Raw genomic sequence first — 19029 nt, 5'->3', positions numbered from 1 at the left:
GAGGGCCACAGGTGAGGCCGCAGACTCCCAGGGAGGGACGCAGGCCTGCGACAGGTGGCCTCCTCCTCAAGCACTCTTGCCCAGGGTGGAGAGCCAGCTGGTGGCGGAGATGCTGTGCACAGCTACCTGCATCCAGGGCCGAAGCATCATGGAAAACCTGAAGGGGAGGAAGCAGCTGCGGCTGGTGGCCGCCAAGGCCTTTGTGGAGAGTGCCAGGTGTGCAGTCAGCACGGCGCAGCCCGGGCACGGGGTGCCTGCTGGGGCCCTGAAGCCCCAGGAGCAGCCAGGTGGCGCAGGGAGGACTGTGCCCCCCGAAAAGGGGCCCAGGGATCCGAGGCCACTGGCTGCCCTGAGTGATCCTGGGGCCAACCATAGGAGCGCTGACCAGAGGCCCCTGAGTGGCCTGAGCCAGGCCAGGCCAGGCCTGGGCGCTTGAGGAGAGGTGGCCAGGAGACCACTGCTGCCCTGCTGTGCAGGGAGAACTGGCCGGGTGGGCTTGAGGCCTCGCCCACCAGGGGGCACAAGCACCTGCAGAGTGGCACCGGGAACCCCACGCCCCCCACCCCACCCCGCGGAAGCAGTGCCCCACCAGGGGAGATGTGGTCAGCCACCTGCCGCCTGAGCCTGCTCCTTCTGGGTGTGGAATGTGCTTTCAGGTTTGGGGGCCTTGCGGGCAGCAGCGCCCTGGTGATGCTGGCCACGCGTCACTACTGGAATGCCTGGCTGCCGCTCCTATCCTCCGCTGTCAACAGGAAGAAGGCCAAGGGGGCCGTCCAGAAGCTCATCGGCATCATCAACAAGACGGAGGCCAGGAAGCAGGTGGGCAGGGGTGGGGGCTAGCCTGAGGTCCCCCAGGGTGGGGTGCCTGCCCAAGCCACTACCACAAGCCCAAGGTCCCCGCAGGCCGGCGCTGAGCTCGGGGCCCCTCGGGCCTCCCCCACACCGTGCTTTCCTCTTAAGCAGCTCTGTGGGGGTCGCCCTTCTTACCTTTGGGTGGCTGTGAACAGATTGTCTCAGCCCTTCGAGGACATCAGCCACACAGCGGTCCCCAAGCCTGAGAGCCACCCTGTAGGGCCTTCCCCGAGGTTCTGCACTTCCTCTCCCTGGTCTTTGCTTCCGCCTGTCCTCTGGTCCGAAGGGCTGAGCCAGATGGTGCCTTTGCTCTCCTCCTCTGTTGAGGACCTGGCCTCTGCACGCCGTTCCTCTGTGTCCAGACACTCTTCCCAGTGTGCTTCCGTCACACTGGGTCAGCGCCAAGACTCACTAGAGATTTCACATCACTGCAAGATGCAGGTTGCCAGGGGACTGGTCTGCATGGTGTGTATGGTGCGCGTGTGATTATATTTGTGGCATGGAGCATGGGTACATGGGGTGTAGTGCCAGGCAGGTGACGGTGTCAGGCTTGTCCTGTATGGTGTGGGGTGTGTGCTCTGTATGGCGTGGATGTGTGGCATGGTTTGTGGTGTGTGTGGAGTGGAGTGTGTGGTCCGTGTGCTATGGGGTGTATCTCGTCTTGCTGGCGCCCTCTCTGGCCTTCCTGTGGTCTACTTACAGCTGGCTCCCCGTGGTGGGGTGCTCAGCACCCCCTGGTCCCACAGCTCCTCCCTCCCCCTCAGTCCCCTCCTCTCCTGCACTCCTACTTCCACGGGACCCATCACCACACACCTTCCCTCCCCCGCCACCCTGCATCTTGCTCTATCTAGCTCCACATACCACAGAGAATTTGGGGCCCTTGCCTTCGTGAGTCTGGCTTTTCCACCTAGCATGGCGGGCTCCTGTTCTTCCATCTGTCCGTAAATGCCATGATCTCTCTCTTCTTGATGGCTGAGTACAACTCCATTGTGCACCTTCTCTGGGTCCCTCCATCTGCTGACAAGCCCCGGGGCGGCTCCAAGGCTTGGCTAGTGTCCACTGCGATGGACACTGAAGCAGCTGAATCACCGCCGTGTGCCGGTGTCGCTCTTTTCAGATCCATACCGCGGAGTGGGACAGCTGGTCACTGGTGGTGTCATTCCCAGCCTTTTGAGGAGTTTCCCTCCTGCTTGCCAGAGTGGCCGCCCTGGTTTGCAGTCTTCCCAGATACGTACAAGTGTATCCTTCCCCTCATCCTCACCAGCATTTTTTAAATATCGCATTTGCGATTTATTATGTCACACAGACACTGCTCTGATTTTTAGAGTTATATGATTCATGTCAAAAATTAAGAGGAAAATACCAAAATCATTCTTTTTTGCATTGACCATTTTTTGCATTGTTTTTTGTTGATACCACTATCACCTAGTATGATTTGCCTTCAGGCTGAGGAACTTCCTTTAGCATTTATTGCTGGTGATTAATACTTTCAATCTTTCATCTGAAAATACCTTTATTTTATCTTGGATCTTAAGGGCATTTTCTTTATATGTAGAATCTGGGTTGACGCGTTACCCTCTTTCAGCATTTTTTTATTGTTCTTGATTTTAATTTGTTATATATGACAACAGAACGCATCACCCTCACCAGCATTGATCATCGTTTGTATTCTAGATGATTGCCATTCTGACTGGAGTGAGATGAAATCTCAATACTTTTTATCTGAAGTTCCCTGGTTGCTAGAGATGTTGAACATTTTTTTCATGTATTTGTTGACCATTTGTATTTCTTCCTTTGAGAAGTGTCTGTTTAGTTCTTTTGCCCATTTATTGATTGGGTTATTCAGTTTTTTGATGTGAAGTTTTGGGGGTTCTTTACATATTCTGGATGTTGATCCCCCATTAGAAAAAGATTTCATCCTGTTCTGTCGGCTCTCCTCAGGCTCTGAGTCATTTCTTTTTCTGTGCAGAAGCTTTTAATTTGATGTCATCCCATTTATTGATTCTGGGTTTTATTTCTTGGGCTTTAGGGTCCCGTTGAGGCAGTCATTGTCTACGGCAACGTGTTGGATCACTGGTCTGTTTACCTCTAGCAGTAGCACAGCTTCTGGTCTAATTCCTGCATCTCTGATCCATTTTGAGTTGATTTTCGTGCAGAGTAAGAGCTAGGGATCTAATTTCATTCTTCTACATATTAATATCCAGCTTTCCAGCCACCATTTGTTAAAATGGCCATCTTTACTCCAACACTTATTTTGGCCCCTCTGTCGAGCATCAGACGGCTGAGAGTCTGCATCTTCAGCTGCGCTGGTCTCTGAGTCTGTCTGGTTACGACATCAAGTGCCGTGAACCCTCCGACACTGCGCTTCTTGTCTGGGACTGCTTTGGCTGTTCTGGGTCTCTTAGTCTTCCAAGTGAATTTTAGGACTGTTTTTTTCCAGTTCTGAGGAGAATATCATTGGTATTTTGATGGAGATTGCATTCAATCTGTAGGTGACTTTTTTTAGTATGAACACTTTAGCAGTGTTAATTCTGCCTATGCAAGAGCATGGGAGGTGTTTCTATCTTCTAAGTCTTCCTCAATCTCTTTCTTCAATGTTCTAATGTTTTCATTGTAGATATTTTCCACCTTTTGGGTTAGATTTATTCTCAATTTTTTTTGGAGGTTTTTGTAAATGGAATAGTTTTCCTAATTTCTTTTTTAGCAGATTCATCATTGGAGCATAGAAGGCTGTGGATTCATGAGTGTTGATCTTGTGTCCTGTGATGTGGCTGAATTCTTCTGTCAACTTCCATCTTCTGGTGGATATTTTTGGGTCTTCTAGATATAGGAGCATGTCATCAGCAAACAGAGAGAATCTAACTCTTCTGTTTCCTGTTTGCGTTCCTTTCACCTGCTTCTCTTGCCTGATTGCTCTGCCTGGAGCTCAGGACTGTGTGGAACAGGCCTGGAGAGAGTGGGCCTCTCCCAAAGCACACACCACAGTCCTCCAGAGTGTACACCGTTGGTCTCTCCTGCAGGAGAAAGGAAACACGCTGCTGCTGCATCAGTGGCCCACGGCGGACTTCCAGAGCAGCAGGATGACAGCCGAGGGCCACTTTCTCCCAGGTTGGTGGGTGCGGGACTCCCATGCTCTGGGCAAGGGGAGGAAAGGATTTGGACGGTTCCAGTGTTCTGTGCCTTCAGAGCCCATGCCCCGTGCAGGAGGCTGCCTGGCCTCCGTGACTGCAGGCGTGTCTTCGCAGTGACCCTACAGAGGCCTCGGGCTGTGCTCCAGCCTTCTCCAGGGCCACTCCCTGCAAGTCCAGGGCCAGCACTGGCCTCCAGGTCACTCTGACAGATAAACCACACTTGCTATTAAATCGTGTGGAGATAGACTCCCAAAGAAGGAAAAGAAACGCCTGACCTTAGATCCTTAGAACAGCACTCTAGGATTCCAGGTCCAGTTTACAGAGCAATTGGTCATCTCCTAAAAATGGTCCTCCCTCTCTTGTCAAGAAGCTTGGCCTGTGCTGGGTGGGTCTCCCAACCCTAGATAAGGAAGGTGGTCCCAGCCTTGAGCACTGTGGAGTCCACTTAGAGAGAAAATTGACTTAAAAATTTTAGAAATGTGTCTGTGGAGAATCAGATGTGAGCTGAGCACTGAGGCCCTGCAGCAGGCTCTCTTCGAGTGCTGCATGAGGGAGACGCAGAGAGCCCCGGAGCAGGAAGCAGCCAGGCCTGGGGGGACCTCCTCCCGCGGAAACCAAGGGCAGATGAAAGAGCTATGCAGAAGGAAGTCTCAGCAGAACTGGGAATCACAGGCAACCTGTGGCCAGGGCACACTTTCCCACAGATGCAGAAAATTAAAAAGGAAAGTGTGGGACATACTTTGCATCCACTTGGCAGCAGAACTGTCAGGTTCTGTGGCGCACAAATGCTTGCAATAGTAGGGGTGGTGTGGCCCAAGACCCCATGGCCAGCTCCGCCCACTCAGCCCTCTTCCATGCTGAGACGCTACTGGAGTGCAGCCTCCAGGTAGGTTGGTGGCAGGACCTCCACCCTGCACCTCCACTTGTTCAGCTGGCCATGCTTTAGGTGACAAATTCAAACAGTGGTTCCCAGGTTCAGAAGTGGACCACCTCCTGCAGCCACACTTGGGTCAGGAGAGGGCCAGCAGACCATGGACACCACTCTGGGCACGGCTGCAGGGCCCTCTCTCAGCCGCAAGCATGTTGGGTTCTTGCCCCAGCACTCCTGCTCTGGAAAAATAAGAGAACCGCCTCAGAAAGAGAAGGAAGCTCCTTGCTCCCCACTTTGGCTGGGACCACCTGCAGTCTCGGCCCTGGGCATGGCTCAGGAGGGCCTGTCCCAGGTAGTGCTGGATCAGGCACTGGAAGGAAGGAGTTTCTGCTTCCCTTATTGTGATATTGTTTCCAAATGACAAGAAAAGTGCTGGCCTCTCTGGAGAGGGACCAGGCGTGCAGGACTGCACCGTCTGAGAAGCTCCAGTGCCAGAGCGGACCTGGGTCTGGCCTGGTGTGGCCCAAAGCCACCCAGGTGACAGCTCACAGAGGAAATGGCCAGCAGGGGGTGCAGGCTGCTCCAGAAGCCACTGCAACTAAGCCAGTTGGAGGAGGAGGGGCTGGACATCAAGGAGGACCCTGGAAGTGACAGGCTCCTCACCCAGCCACTGAGCTTCCAGGCTGGAAGGTGGGCCTGCTGGGCCCTGAGCCTGCAGAGGGTGGGCAGCACATTAAGCCAGAGTGGTCCAGCTCACACAGTCTTACTGAGCCACTTCTATGAGTGAGCGGGGACTGCAGGTGGGTCACAAATGCAGGGCACAAGCACCAAGCCAGCCATGACCTCAGGGGTGGACAAGGCTGTGTGCAGGTCCAACCTGGCCCATACTTGCGACGCCTAAGATACCCACATCCTGGAAACATGCTGCGTGACCTGAGTCCCTCAGGTCTTAGGGTGACCCTGAGTCCCACATGCTGACCTTTAATGCACGCACACTCCAGGCCGCTTCTGTTAGAGCAAGATCCCCCAGACCCACAGGAGAAAGCAGCAGAGACCAGATAGGGACACAAAATCCTGGTTCTATTGCATGGAGGGTACCTGGGTCAGCAGCAGGTAGCACTCCTCCCATCTGCGCTGCAGGGCAAGTGCTGGCCTTCCAGCACCTGTGTAGTAAGGCTCCCAGTCAGGGGACTGTGAAGCGGTGGGAGGGTCCCAGGAGGTCAGAGGCCAGTGGGCGAGGGTTAGCAAGGAGCCAGGTAACCTGGCCCCTCTGAGGCCTCTGCTCTTCCCTGCCACAGGGGCCGAGGATGACCTCACACTGCGTGCTGCCCTCTATGGCCTGCTCTTCCACAGCCACGCTGACCAGGATGACTGGGAGGGTGGCCTTAAGGTGCTGGATGAGGCTGCGCACGTGCTGCCGCGCACCGCCCACCGCCTGTGAGTGCCTGGCCCCTGCTGCCCAGGACGCCCTCCCAAGGCCTCAGGTCCCCTCTGGCCTCCTGCCTGGGTCAGGAGCAGAGACAGACTGAGCTCTGGGTGTCCATGCATGTGTGGCGTTTCCCCATGAACTTCCCTCTTCCTTCTTTAGCTTGATTTTCAAACACATGGTCATCGTGAAAGCCAAACTTGGCCAGAATTTCACTATGGAAATTCAGAAGTTCAAGGACGAAAGCGAGGACTACTTGGCCCACATGTGGCACCGTCTGGCCCTGAACTCAAAGACCGTGTGTGGGCAGCTGACCTGCTACGAGAATGCAATCAAGGCACTGCAGGTCAGTCCCACCCAGGCCCCACCTGGGCACACGAGGAGGAGCCCCACAACTGGGATTCGCTGGCCAGGTCTTTGGAGGGAGCCGCCACGGGAGGCCTCCTTCTGCCGAGAGGCCGGCTGGCCCTCCAGCCGCCCTTTCCAGGGTGGGAGGACTGGTGAGGCCCCGAGGGGAGATGCCTCACGACCCTGGAGCCCCTACGGCCACAGCACCTCCAGGACCCGCCCCCTTCCCACCCAACCCCAGAGGCCTCCTGCATCCAGTGGGCCACTCTCCCCCACTGGCATCTGACCCTCCCCCACCCTACACCTGCAAGACCACACAGACCTGTCCCTGCAGGACCCACACACACTCACCAGGGGAGGGTGGGTGCTGGCCACTGACTCAATGCGCGTGGTTCCCAAGGGAGGCCCAAGAGGGACACACCTGAAATCTGGCCATGGGGGCTGGAGGTGTCCGGGTGTGAGATGAAAGGCCTGGACCATTAGCAAGCATCTGAAAGGGATTTTCTGTACTATGGCTGTTTCTAGGCCTGAGGCACATCCCACCAAGAGGCCTTCGGATTACTGCTGGGTCCAGGGCATCCCTCAGCAAGCGGGTGGTGGACTGGTCAGGAAGATGCCCAGGTCCAAATACAATTCTTATGCTTGCTAGGCAAGGCCCATCACAGGGCCCAGAGTGCTGATGCAGAGGCCAGGGATCTGCTACAAGGGGTGCAGGGAGGCCCTGGCCTTGCTCTGAACACCACGGGAGCTCATCTCAGTATTTTCTCCTGCTGGACGTCATTTGGTAGAGAGAGGTAGAAGCTGCCCCCAGGAAGGGAGGCTGCTAGGGCAAAGGCTGCTGAAGGGAGCCCTGAGCCAAGCCGCTGTAGACCCCCTGCAGCAGAACTCTGGGAAGTGTCTTGCTCCACCCTACACCTTTCCTCCACCTGCAGGACCACACACACCTGCCCCTGGCATCTGCACCCTCCCCCACCCCACACCTGCAGGACCACACAGACCTGCCCCTGGCATCTGACCCTCCCCCACCCCACACCTGCAGGACCACACACACCTGCCCCTGGCATCTGCACCCTCCCCATCCTCCACCTGCAGGACCACACACACCTGCCCCTGGCATCTGCACCCTCCCCATCCTCCACCTGCAGGACCACACACACCTGCCCCTGGCATCTGACCCTCCCCCACCCCACACCTGCAGGACCACACACACCTGCCCCTGGCATCTGCACCCTCCCCCACCCCACACCTGCAGGACCACACACACCTGCCCCTGGCATCTGACCCTCCCCATCCTCCACCTGCAGGACCACACACACCTGCCCCTGGCATCTGACCCTCCCCCACCCCACACCTGCAGGACCACACACACCTGCCCCTGGTCTCTGGTGTTACTCTACCATCACACGCACCCAGGATGCACTGTCACTTTCCACCCTGGCCATGGAATTCATTGTCACCCCATGTGAGCAATTGTTCCTACCTAGTCCTTCTATCTGGTCCACTCCAATTTTTTCTCAGCTGCCCTCTGTGCTCTCCTGTCACTTGCTGTGGCCTAGCCCAGGCCTGCCACCTACTGCCCAATCAGCCTTTTCTTAGCTTGGCACAGGCCTCCCACCCCTGCTTGGAGTGCTCTCTTGGACACGCTCCCTGGCCTTCACTCATGCCCTCTTGATGACGCCTGTCCTGTGCACCCCAGTGGATGGCCCCCCAGCCAGGCGCCCGTGTGTCCACGCTCCACACTGGTGAGGGTGACTCCTGGGTGCCTGGCTGGCATTGCCCTCCCACAGGCCTTGTGGAATGAATACATGGGCACCGGTAGGTGCTCAGAGAATGCAGATCACAGGCAGCACAGCTGCAGATGTGAGCGATGCTGTTGGCTGGGCCACGGCAGAGGGCAAGCAGCCCGGGGGAGCAGCTGTGTGTAGGCAAGATCGCTGCCGCCAGATGGAGCTCAGGGCTGGGTGCTGCTGAGCCCGGTGGGGCCAGGCCACACAGCTGCCATCGAGCAGAGGTCATGGGCCCAGGTTGTGCCAGGCCTTAGTCTGTGCACGTTCTCCTGCCACGTACTGTCCATTCTGGAGCCACAAAACAAGTCTCGGTGGAGGAGGTCTCTGTGGTGACCACAGCAGAATGAGTGTCAGGTGGTCCTCACAGTGACGGTTCCAGGCCGTCGGCTGGTTCTTCCGAGCCAGCTTCCCACATGCTGGACCAGCAGTGTTGCACCTTTAGCCTGCTGTTCTGTCTCATCCCCAAGAAGCCGGAGAGTGAGTGGCAGAAGGTGGACTACATCCTGGAGTTCAGCCAGTGGCTCTGCTTCCATCAGTTTCCTCTCGAGGACGTGGTCCTCCACCTCAACTGGGCAGTGGAGATCCTGATGGTCATGAAACCCACCAGAGGTGACCCCGAGCTGGAGCCTGAGTGGAAGCCTGGGCTGGAAGGTGAGGGCGCCACGTCCGTCCGTCCTCCCTGCCCTGGCCTCCCTGCTCTCCCCTCAGGGTGCCAGGTCCTGGTGCAGCCGTGCCCAGGCCTCACTGGGGGAACTTGCCTTCATGGGAAACACCAAGACGGTGCCCAGTGAAGGTCAGCTAGGAATGGTCTGTGGGGGCAGGGGGGCCTGACCACCTGTGACCATGCTCAGGAGAGGGGCAGGTGGCCTTGTCTCTCTGGGATCACAGACAGGCAGAGGTGGAGGGCACCTCCTCTGCCCACCATCCCGTCAGCTCATGCCGGGCCTCTGGTTTCCTCCCCACAGGCTTCTAACTCCCAGGGCCCTGTCTGTGATGCGTGTGGGGGCCGGGGGGGGGCGCTTTGGGTGAGGGAAGATTTGCTGGGAGACACGGGGAGTCTTGCTTATAAACCCCACTGTCCGACACCAACCCAAGGACACTAGGGAACAGTTCCCTATGAGGAGTCCCAGGTCACCTTGCAGGCCTGCCGTGACCCAACCTAAGCAGGAGAGCTGAGCCCCTAGACACATGTGCAGGGACACAGGTGCAGCCCACAGTCTCCCTGGTGCTGGCCTGGTCAGGGCCACTGGCCTAGTGGCCACAGGCCTGAGCCTGCTGTCGGAATGGACAGTTCTTCTCAGAGACCCCAGGCCATGAGGGAAGTGGTCAGGACCGCAAGGAAAGCCGCAACTGTGGCTACCTGAAGGAGCCCTGAGTCCAGCCCAGGGGTACTTCCCCAGTGAGCTGAGACGCACAGCGCTGCTACAGGGAGAGGTGAAGGGTGGCAGACGTCGGCCTCGACAGAGGGAGTGTCTTTCAGCAAGAGCAGCCCCAGGTCCAGGGCAGCTCGGCCCCAGGCTGTGTCCCAGGCAGCAGGCATGGGGTTGGCTGGCTCAGGCCAGGTTTTAGACACCTTCTGCTGCCTGCGACTTGCACCAGCCAGGGCCCCAGACCCCCACCCACCAGCCAGGGAAACCTCTGCAGCTGGCATATGGCCCTGCCTCGGCTGGTCTGACAGCAGACCCCAGGGCTGCAGGACACCAGCCAGGCACGGGAGTCAGGAGTCTCCTGCGTCTCCCGGCCCCTGAGAGGGTCAGGACACTGGGGAGCAGTCGGCTCTGACGAGCCTCCACAGGGGGGCGCCACCTGAGGGCCTGGCGGAGGGCAGGTTGCTGGGCAGGAGCCAGCGAGTAGGAGGCAGGAGGGGGCGGCCCCTGGCCCACAGCACCCCACGTCTGGAGGTGCACTCAGCCCAGACACCTTGTTTGCAGGGGAGTGCGCCTCCATTCAGACCCCGGCAGAAGACGCTGCGACCCAGGAGGAGCCGGTCTCCTGGGAGCAGCCATGGAATGTGAAGCAGCTGGAAGCGCTGGCCCGCGTGCACATCCTGCGGGCGCTGATAGAGACCCCCAGCTCCACCCACTACCAGGACGACTGCCTCGCGGCCTACACCTTCCTCAGGCACATCTGGCAGGTGCTTGGCGTGCGTTTCTGGGCCACAGTGCAGGCCATGCTTGCTGCTTCCTTGGGAGTCTTCCTGGGACTCTCCAAAGGTCCTGGACAGGGCAGACCCCGCTCTGGTGACCCATGTCCTTCCCCTGAGAGACACCTTGCTGGCACTGTTCTGGCCTGCTGTGCTCCCTGGGCCCCTCTGAACCAGCCCCTGCTACTCCCCAAACCCACCCCAGCCCCATTTGCCCAGCCTGTACCCACAGTGTCCCAGCTGAGGCCACCCACAGAGCAGCCTAGTCTTCCTGTCAATAGCTGTGTCTTCTGGAACCTTCTTCTGACCCCACCCCCAGCCATGAAGGGCCACCTCTGCCTTTCTCCTCCACGGCTCCCTGTGGGGACCAGAGGCAGCTCTGGCTGTTCTCCAGCCCTTGGGGACTGCCCATGTGTGACTGTCCCAGGCCCTGTGGGCAGTGTCCACCAGGACAGGCCGGTTTCCTGAGAACAAGTGACCCTAGAGCCCCCAGCAGGGTGGAGGAACAAGGGGACCCTCAGCTGCAGGAAGGACTTTGGAGTCTACCAACCCCCAGCCTCCAGTGATGCCACCATCACCACACGTCTGCACTAAGGACCTGTGGAGGGGAAAGGCCCCTCAAGGGCCAGCTGTGCCTTCCTTGCTGGCCACCCAAGTCCTATCTGGAATATGTGCCTCTGTCCCAGCAGCCCCTATCCATTGAGTGTCCTGGGGGAAGCCACCATTGCCCTTGCCCAGGCCTGGCCACAGGAGGGAGATGCTGGGGATGGCAAGGTCTGTCCACAGGAAGCCTCAGTGTGAGGAAGTCCAGCTGCACCTAGAGTGGGGAAGTACCCCTGGGGGACACCTGTGTGCTCACAGGCCTGGATCCCATAGCCGTTGGGGGCCCAGCCCTCCCGGAGGCTCAGCTCTGCGGCGGCTCCCCAGCCTGACCCTAGCAGAGCAGCACCCTCAGAGCCAGGGCCCCTCCACCTGGTGCAGGGGGGTGGGCACAGCCCTGCTTCTAATACTGCCAACCTGGATCTTGTCTTTCCACAGGTTTCTTTGTTGACAGCCGGAAAATCATTTCCAGAAAATAGAATTCTAGTAGCAGCCAGTTCGTATATGTCATTGTCTAAAAAAGAGAAGGAGAAAGGAAAAGAGAAGGGGAAGGAGAAGGAGGAGAAGGAGAAGGAGAAGGTCAAGGAGGAGAAGAAGGGGAAGGAGGAGAAGGAGAAGGGGAAGGAGAAGGAGGAGAAGGAGAAGGAGAAGGAGAAGGAGAAGGTCAAGGAGAAGGAGAAGGGGAAGGAGGAGAAGAAGGGGAAGGAGGAGGAGAAGGAGAAGGGGAAGGAGGAGAAGGAGAAGGTCAAGGAGAAGGAGAAGGGGAAGGAGGAGAAGGAGAAGGAGAAGGTCAAGGAGAAGGAGAAGGGGAAGGAGGAGAAGGAGAAGATCAAGGACGGGAAGCAGGTGAGGGTGCCTTCTCTCTCAGACATGGCCTCCCCAGAGACAGAGGCAAGGCCCCACAGCCTCCCAGCCTCCCCGGTACTCCCAGTGGGGTCTGCAACCTACTCTGTGTTGGACAATGGAGACAGTGACATGCTTCGCCCAGGGTGACAGTCACCCTGTTCCCTGATGAGCCCGATAAACAGCAGCCCAGAGGCCAGGGAGGTGGGGGCCAGTGAGAAGAGCAGGGCTTCCCCTAGGAAGCCGCTAGTGCACATGGGACATTTCACCCTAAAATATTGGCTTCTCCCTGTGACAAAGCAGATCTGAGACACGTGGCATGTGGCCGGAAGTTCAGTAGGCTCCAGCCCAAAATGTGTGAGCTCATGCCCAGCCCCGTGGGCTGCAGAGCCTGGGCGGCCCAGGCAGAACCTGTGCCGTGCGGGCCACAAGTGTCCCTGGGCAGTGAGGTCAGAAAGCTGCTTTGTGCACAGAAAGTCAGATGTGGCTCCAGCCGAGAAGCTGCAGAGGCGGAGGGCAGGCAGGGCGCCGTGTGCCCTGGGCACCAGGGATGGCAGGTGTATGCCCCCCAGGGCTGTGCAGAGGGTCACCGTCTGCCCTCGTCCTGGCAGGACCATAGAGGCGTCTGTTTTGAACTTCATTCTTTAAAGCAAATCCGCATTCTCTCCTTTCCAGTCTCAGGCCTCGGCTCCCACCAAGCAGCTGGAGGACTTGCCAGCCAGTGGAGAAGAGTGGGCTTTCCACTCCTGCCCGGAGGAGCTACTGACAGTGTTCAGGCAGGACAAAAGCGACTTCACCGTGAACTCCACCACAGTCCAAAAGCCGGTAGGCAGGTGTGAGGGCAGCGAGCACTTCGCCCAGGGCAGTCCACCTGCTGGCCAGACAGCACTCATCCACAGGATGCCCTCCTCCCACACCCCACCCGGGGACAGGTGCCCAGACACCAGACACGAACCAGCTGCCTCAACGCAGAGAGGCCTATCTGTAGGGGAAGTTCCTGCCTGCCTCCTCCCCCAGCTCCACCCGCGGCCACCCAGCCCCTCTCCCTGTCACGTCCCTCTTTAGGGACTCCAGGATTGTGTCCTGGGCACACCCTCCTCCTGGTCACACTCACAGCCCATCTTGGCCATGTGGTCTCCCAGTCCTGGAGGAGGACCTTGTCTCTGGGCTGCAGTCCAGCCCACTCTGTCTGCCCAGCTTGGGGCTTCATAGGAACTGAGTCATGGACTCATCACCTTTGGACTGGCTTCTTTCTGGGTCCATCTGTACTGCTGGTCACAGTGAGCAGACATGGTCTGCTGGCCCTCTCTCCTGCTGGTGGACACTGTACAGGTTCCAGTCCACGGCGGCACACCTGGGAACACTGGTGCCTTGGAGCCCGTGTCTGAAAGGCCTTCAGCGGGTCTCCATGGCCCGTGGGAGTCCTCAGCAGTGGGGAGGCCTGTGCCTTCCTCCAGCCCCACCCACCACAGCCGGAGCTCTGTGGCCAGGTCCTCACTCCTGATACAATCCACGTGGTAGTGGTAGCCTCTGCACTGTGGGTAAGCAGGTGCTCTGGGAGCAGCAAGCTGGCCTTCCTCAGGCGCTGGCCATTTGCGTGCCCTCCTTTCACCTGTGCCACCCTGGTGGTGAGCTCTGTGTCCCCAGGGGGTGGGAAAAGACTGGATGGGTCCTGGGAGGAAGCCGTTGGCCATCCGTGAGCAGCAGGCTGCTCTGCCTGGGGCTGGCCTCCCACCCTAGTGGGGTCTGTTCGTGGAAAGGAGAACAAGTGAGGAGCTGCAGGTATCCCCTTAAGGAACTCACAGAGGCCTCAGGTATCTCCCACCTCCACAGCACACCAGCTGTGTGTCCAGACCTGCAGTGCCCCCGGCCCGGGCCTGTGCAAGCAGCAGGGCTGACAGGTGGGAGCCTCCAGCCCTCAGCCACCAGTGAGTCTGGCCACTTCCCCGGGCACCTTCTTCCGACCTCAGCGCCTGCTGCTTTCTGCGCTCCACCAGCTCCCATACGCGGATTTTAAGCATAGTCACTCAGTGCTTAGTTCCCACCCACAGAACACAGTTGTCCACTTCCTAGGTCTGATTTTAAAGTGGTCGTGTGTGTTCGTGAAGAAATCCTGGTTTTGATGGACCAGTAGAGTCCAGTGGGAGGAAGGGGAGCAAAGCGTGGATTTCATGACTGAACACAGGAGTGGGTGTGCCCCTGTGAGGTCTCCAGCCGCTCTCGGGTGCTGATGCTTACTGGTCATTGCACAGGACAGAAGGAGAAGGGAGGCCCTGCTGACCCTGCGTGCCAGGCCCCTGCTCGGCCCCAGGAGGGAGGCTGCCACTGCTCCCCGCCTGGGACCGGGCTCACTGTGTCTCTGCAGACGTACACTCTCTACTACCTGGATCTCCTGGTCAAGGCCCTGCAGAAGATGTCTCTGCATGAGCTCACCATCCCGGTCCTGCAGCTGGGCGTCCTCATCGCAGATGCAGTGGTGGAAAGCAAGAGCCTGGCAGACCTCTACCACCTTCGGTGGGTGCATCTGCCTCCTGTGCCTCCAGGGAAGCTGGCAACACTGAAGTGGCCGGGCTGAACATGTGCCCCATGCAATGCAGAAACAACTTTTTGATTTCAGTCCTAAGGCTGGGTATTTGTGTAAACAGTGAATCCCGAGGTTTGTAATCTAGGCATGTCAAGACACTTGACGTAAAAACGGTGGTAAGAGATTTCCACGTGATGCTAAGGAGGCGCACACTAGGGGTGGGGGGCACTGTGCCCTGGAGGAGCAGGAGGGGGAGGACGGGACAGACATGGCGACGCGGTGGAGGCCAAGCACACAGCTGTGCTGGACGCTCTCTCCACTCTCCCAAAGGCTGCAGTCACATCCACTGGAGAGCGTTTTAAAGAGACAGCTTTCTGTCGCACCTCTGTGCCTGGCCTTCCTTCAGAAGGTGACAGTGGTGGGAAATGACACAGGGAAGATAATGTGTGAGCAAGTGACTGAGCTTTGACAGTTTTTCCCCTGGTAATTTTGCTTAGCTTTAAAAATTATTGAAAACATTATCAAAGCATCTGCATCTTCTCCATCCACCAGATCACAAAGTTCACTTAGCCCAAGGGCTGCCTGCCCCCACTGACTGCAGCCTGTGTCACTGTCTCTTCTCCCATCCGTCTGCCCCCAGGCTTGCCCGAGTGTGCTGGGACCTGAGGTTGACCGCAGCGGCTGCCCACCACGAGGCGGCGGTCGGGCAGACGTACATCAGTGACATGGAGCAGGCAAGGTGCGTGCTATTCCCATGCAGTGGGGCACTCACTCCTGGGGGCTTGTGCAGCCAGGGCCAGAGCTCCCCTACAGAGACGGGCCAGGCAGGGGACTTCAGGCAGCCACATGGCCTGGAAGTCCTGGTGGGCAGCACCTACCGGGACAGCCGGGGGTGTGCACGCAGAAGTCAGGTGGACGCTCAGGAGGGCCTGGAAAAGCACCAGCATGGGTGCCAGCCCTGTCACTCCAGGTTCTAGAGGTCTGCAGAGGTCAGCTGTCCCACAGCTGGACCCACCAGGATCCAGACATCCCTTGGGAGTTGCTCTTTTCCTGCAGTGATACATGGTTCTGGTGATGTACCTCATCAGCATAAAACACACTTTCCCCGTGATATAAAACTCACACGATTTTCCTTGAGGGAATCATGCTGTCCGCACCTTTCACTCTGCAGCCCATGGTGACAAGTGTCCATGTCCAACATCACTTTTGCATTCTCGAGCTACATGATCTGTTTGTCTGGGCCTCACTGGCCTCTGCGAGCTGCCAAGCCTCCAGAAATGTGGGGGTATCCCAGGGCTGGTCCTGGCTCAGCATCTCACAGTGCCCTGCTGACTTTGAGGTCTCAGCTGCAGAAGCCCTAGGTGCGGCAGCCCCTCCCTCTGCCGTGGGCTCACTGGCCAGCACCTGCTGTGTAGGATTTCATGCAGGACAAAGCGGGGGCTATGGAAGAGGGTGAGGTGTGCTCTGCTCAGTGATGCCAGAGGTGGGGGACCCACTCTAGGCGCAGGTGGTCAGGAGACTCCTGGACGACTGGGAAGTGTCAAAGGTCCTGAAGGAAGGGACCTGTGTGGGCTGAGAGGCTGGGCAGGCCTGGGCTGAGCTCTTGAAGGCTAGTCCATTTTCTAAAGGACAGCTCTGGACATGCCATGCCGGGGGCTGGGAGTGAGTAGCAGGAGGCCGCCCAGGTGCTCCCTGTGGGTGCTGAGCCCCGGGGAGCGTAGTCTTTCTGCCTGGGGTGGCGGGAGATCTGCTTTGGGTGTGTAGAGCCTGGGGCCTGCTACTAGACCTCTACATGAGGAGGGTCTAGTTGTTTTGTGGAGAAAACAGGCCCAAGACCCGAGTTTGGGAGCCAGACTGTGGCCAAATCCCAGGGACATTTTTAGTCTCTTTAAAAGTGTGGACTAGAGCTTCTTGTGGCCATTGCGACCATCTCTTGGGTACTGAAGAACGTGGCGGTTGCCGTGAAAATGGTCACCGCACTTCACCTGCTAGTGTTCATCTCCCACCAGCTGCAGGAAGGAGATCGCATTGAGAAAGGAGAAGAACAAGGAGCCTGTTCAAAGCCTGCCAGTGCTGATGGAGCCTGAGGCTCCAAGCCACCCACAAGAGGAGAAGCCACTCATAGCCCAAGACAAGGTAGCCCAGTGCGAAGCCCAGTGTGCTGGTGACCTGGCCGCTGGCCTGCCTATGGGGGGCACCAGAGAGCCAGAATTTAGTTAAGTGCTTACTGCGTGAACACCTGTGGAAACCCAGAGACCTAATGGAATGTGATCCTCCCTGCAACCCTGCAGGTCCTGGGGAAGACAAGGTTCATGCGCACCCAGGCCACCATGGAGCAAGTCTGCCAGGGGTCCGGGCAGCAAATGAGAGCAGACGGGGAGAAGGGACTCCCCTGGGGCAGAGCACATCCTTGGGAAGCCCCTGCAGCCAGCTGGCCCCTCAAGGATGGCTGTCTGACTACCGGCTCCCCACAGACCGTCCGGCTCATCCCATAGCTTTGCCCAGGAGGGAAAGTCACTTTCCCAAACAGCAGCTCTTGCGTCAAGAGCCCTGGTTCCGAGGAATGCCAGGCTGGGGCACTCCTCAGAACCAGGGTCAGCGCTTGAGGAAGGTGCCTGGGCCCTGGGGTGCAGAGCCTCCCAGCCAGCGGTGGATTTGGGTGGGCTTGAGGGAGAAAGAAGAGACAGAGGTCCAGGTGGCAGCACTTGGCAGAGAAACAGGCAGCGCCCAGAGACCTGAGCTCTGAGCACAGGGGGACCGCGAGCGCCCCAAGGGCCGGTGCGTCAGTGGGGTTCAGTACTGTGGTGTCTTACAGGTTCTGAAGATAAATGGAGAGACCGGGAGGGGTCTGGATGGAGCGTCCTATCCCCAGCTGTGGCTGCTCAAGGCCGAGGCTCTGCTGGAGATGAACCTGTACCAGCCTGCACGGCTGCTCCTGTCAGAGGCTTACCTGGCTTTCCAGGTAAGGAGCCCCCAGCCGTGGCCCTCTGAGGCAGCTCCCTCCACCTGCACAGGTGAGATGCTTCTGTCTGGGACATAGGCCTGTCCCCTCTGAGGCTGGTCTGTGTCTTTCTGTGGAGGAAGACCCACACCACGCCTCACGGGACCCTTCTCCAGGGAAGGCTCTTTTCTGCTGCCCTTGCCTGTCTTCCTGCTGCTTTCTTTAGTGCACTGATGGCAGCGTGTGAAAGTCCCTGTTTCTGGTCTCTCCTGTTTGTTCTGCTGCCCTCTTACTCTTCCCTGGGCTTCTGTGGCTACATGACTCTTCTTCACTTCTCAGGCTGTGCATGGGGAGCCCTGGATGGTATCTCCTGCCAGAGAGCCTCTTTGTTGCAGAAGGCTGACTTCACTGAGGGCCGCTTGGCCCTGACGGTTGTGGTCCAGTCTTGCCTTGCTTATTTGTGCCCTCACAGGGTCTGGGCTGCCCAGCTTCTGTGGCCTGGCTGGAGTCCCTAGGGGGCCCCTTGAACAGGCTGCACAGCTCATCTCCCCAGGCTCAGGAACCCCTGCTCCTCTCTCCTGTGTGTGGAGAAATCCTGCTTTGCTCCAAGCAGCCAGAAGTGGCCCTTGGGGCTCAACCCTGGCAGCCTCCTGCTCTGGATGCAATGGGTCTCTTCTGAGCTCCTGGTGCTGCTCCCACAGACAGCTGCCCTGTCCAAGTCAGGCTGGGGAACCACTGGTACTCCCCTTCAGATGAGTGTGCCCACCTTCCACCTGACTGTAGCTGGGATGAAGCCCCAGACGCAGACCGCCTGTCCCTTGTTTTGAAGAATTCCAGAAGAGAGTACTTAGATGTAATGACACCAAGAAAGCCTTGTCAGGCTCGGGTTCCATCTCAGATAGTTAGGACAGGTGTGTGGGGTGTCAGGAGGGGCAGGTGTATGGGGTGCCAGGAGGGAACAGCTTGTGGGGATGTCAGGCACGGTAAAGGTTGTGGGGGTGTCAGGCAGGACAGATGTGTGGGGGAGTGAGGAAGGGGACAGGTATGTGTGGGTGTCAGGCAGGGGACAGGTGAGGGGGTTTCTGGCAGGGGACAGGTGTGGGGGGGTGTCAGGCAGGGAACAAGTAGGGGTGTCTGGCAGGGGACAGGTGGGGGTGTCAGGCAGGGGACAGGTGGGGGTGTCAGGGGACAGGTGGGGGTGTCAGGGGACAGGTGGAGGGTGTCAGGGGACAGGTGGAGGGTGTCAGGGGACAGGTGGGGGGTATCAGGCAGGGAACAAGTAGGGGTGTCTGGCAGGGGACAGGTGGGGTGTCAGGCAGGGGACAGGTGGGGGTGTCAGGGGACAGGTGGAGGGTGTCAGGGGACAGGTGGAGGGTGTCAGGGGACAGGTGGGGGGTATCAGGCAGGGGACAGGTGGGGGTGTCAGGGGACAGGTGGAGGGTGTCAGGGGACAGGTGGAGGGTGTCAGGGGACAGGTGGAGGGTGTCAGGGGACAGGTGGGGGGTATCAGGCAGGGGACAGGTGGGGGTGTCAGGGGACAGGTGGAGGGTGTCAGGGGACAGG

The 19029-nt window shown here is 58.5% G+C and overlaps 1 protein-coding gene across 1 annotated transcript in view; it reads left to right on the top strand.

Annotated features, from left to right (window-relative positions):
* Cfap46 (cilia and flagella associated protein 46) overlaps nt 1-19029 on the top strand; it is an 82898-nt gene that overhangs the window by 28319 nt on the left and 35550 nt on the right. Inside the window, exons 23-35 of the mRNA XM_077105370.1 lie at nt 85-216; nt 657-819; nt 3873-3960; nt 6153-6291; nt 6443-6626; nt 8883-9024; nt 10317-10549; nt 11597-12010; nt 12683-12826; nt 14367-14515; nt 15166-15264; nt 16535-16661; nt 17341-17487. Of these exons, the coding sequence (XP_076961485.1) occupies nt 85-216; nt 657-819; nt 3873-3960; nt 6153-6291; nt 6443-6626; nt 8883-9024; nt 10317-10549; nt 11597-12010; nt 12683-12826; nt 14367-14515; nt 15166-15264; nt 16535-16661; nt 17341-17487 (2161 nt within the window). The remainder of the gene's footprint in view (nt 1-84; nt 217-656; nt 820-3872; nt 3961-6152; nt 6292-6442; nt 6627-8882; nt 9025-10316; nt 10550-11596; nt 12011-12682; nt 12827-14366; nt 14516-15165; nt 15265-16534; nt 16662-17340; nt 17488-19029) is intronic.

The sequence above is a fragment of the Callospermophilus lateralis genome, chromosome 15, assembly GCF_048772815.1.
Source record: "Callospermophilus lateralis isolate mCalLat2 chromosome 15, mCalLat2.hap1, whole genome shotgun sequence".
NCBI lineage: Eukaryota > Metazoa > Chordata > Mammalia > Rodentia > Sciuridae > Callospermophilus > Callospermophilus lateralis.
Note: the sequence above shows the minus strand (reverse complement) of the source record. Positions and strands in the feature narration are given on the sequence as shown.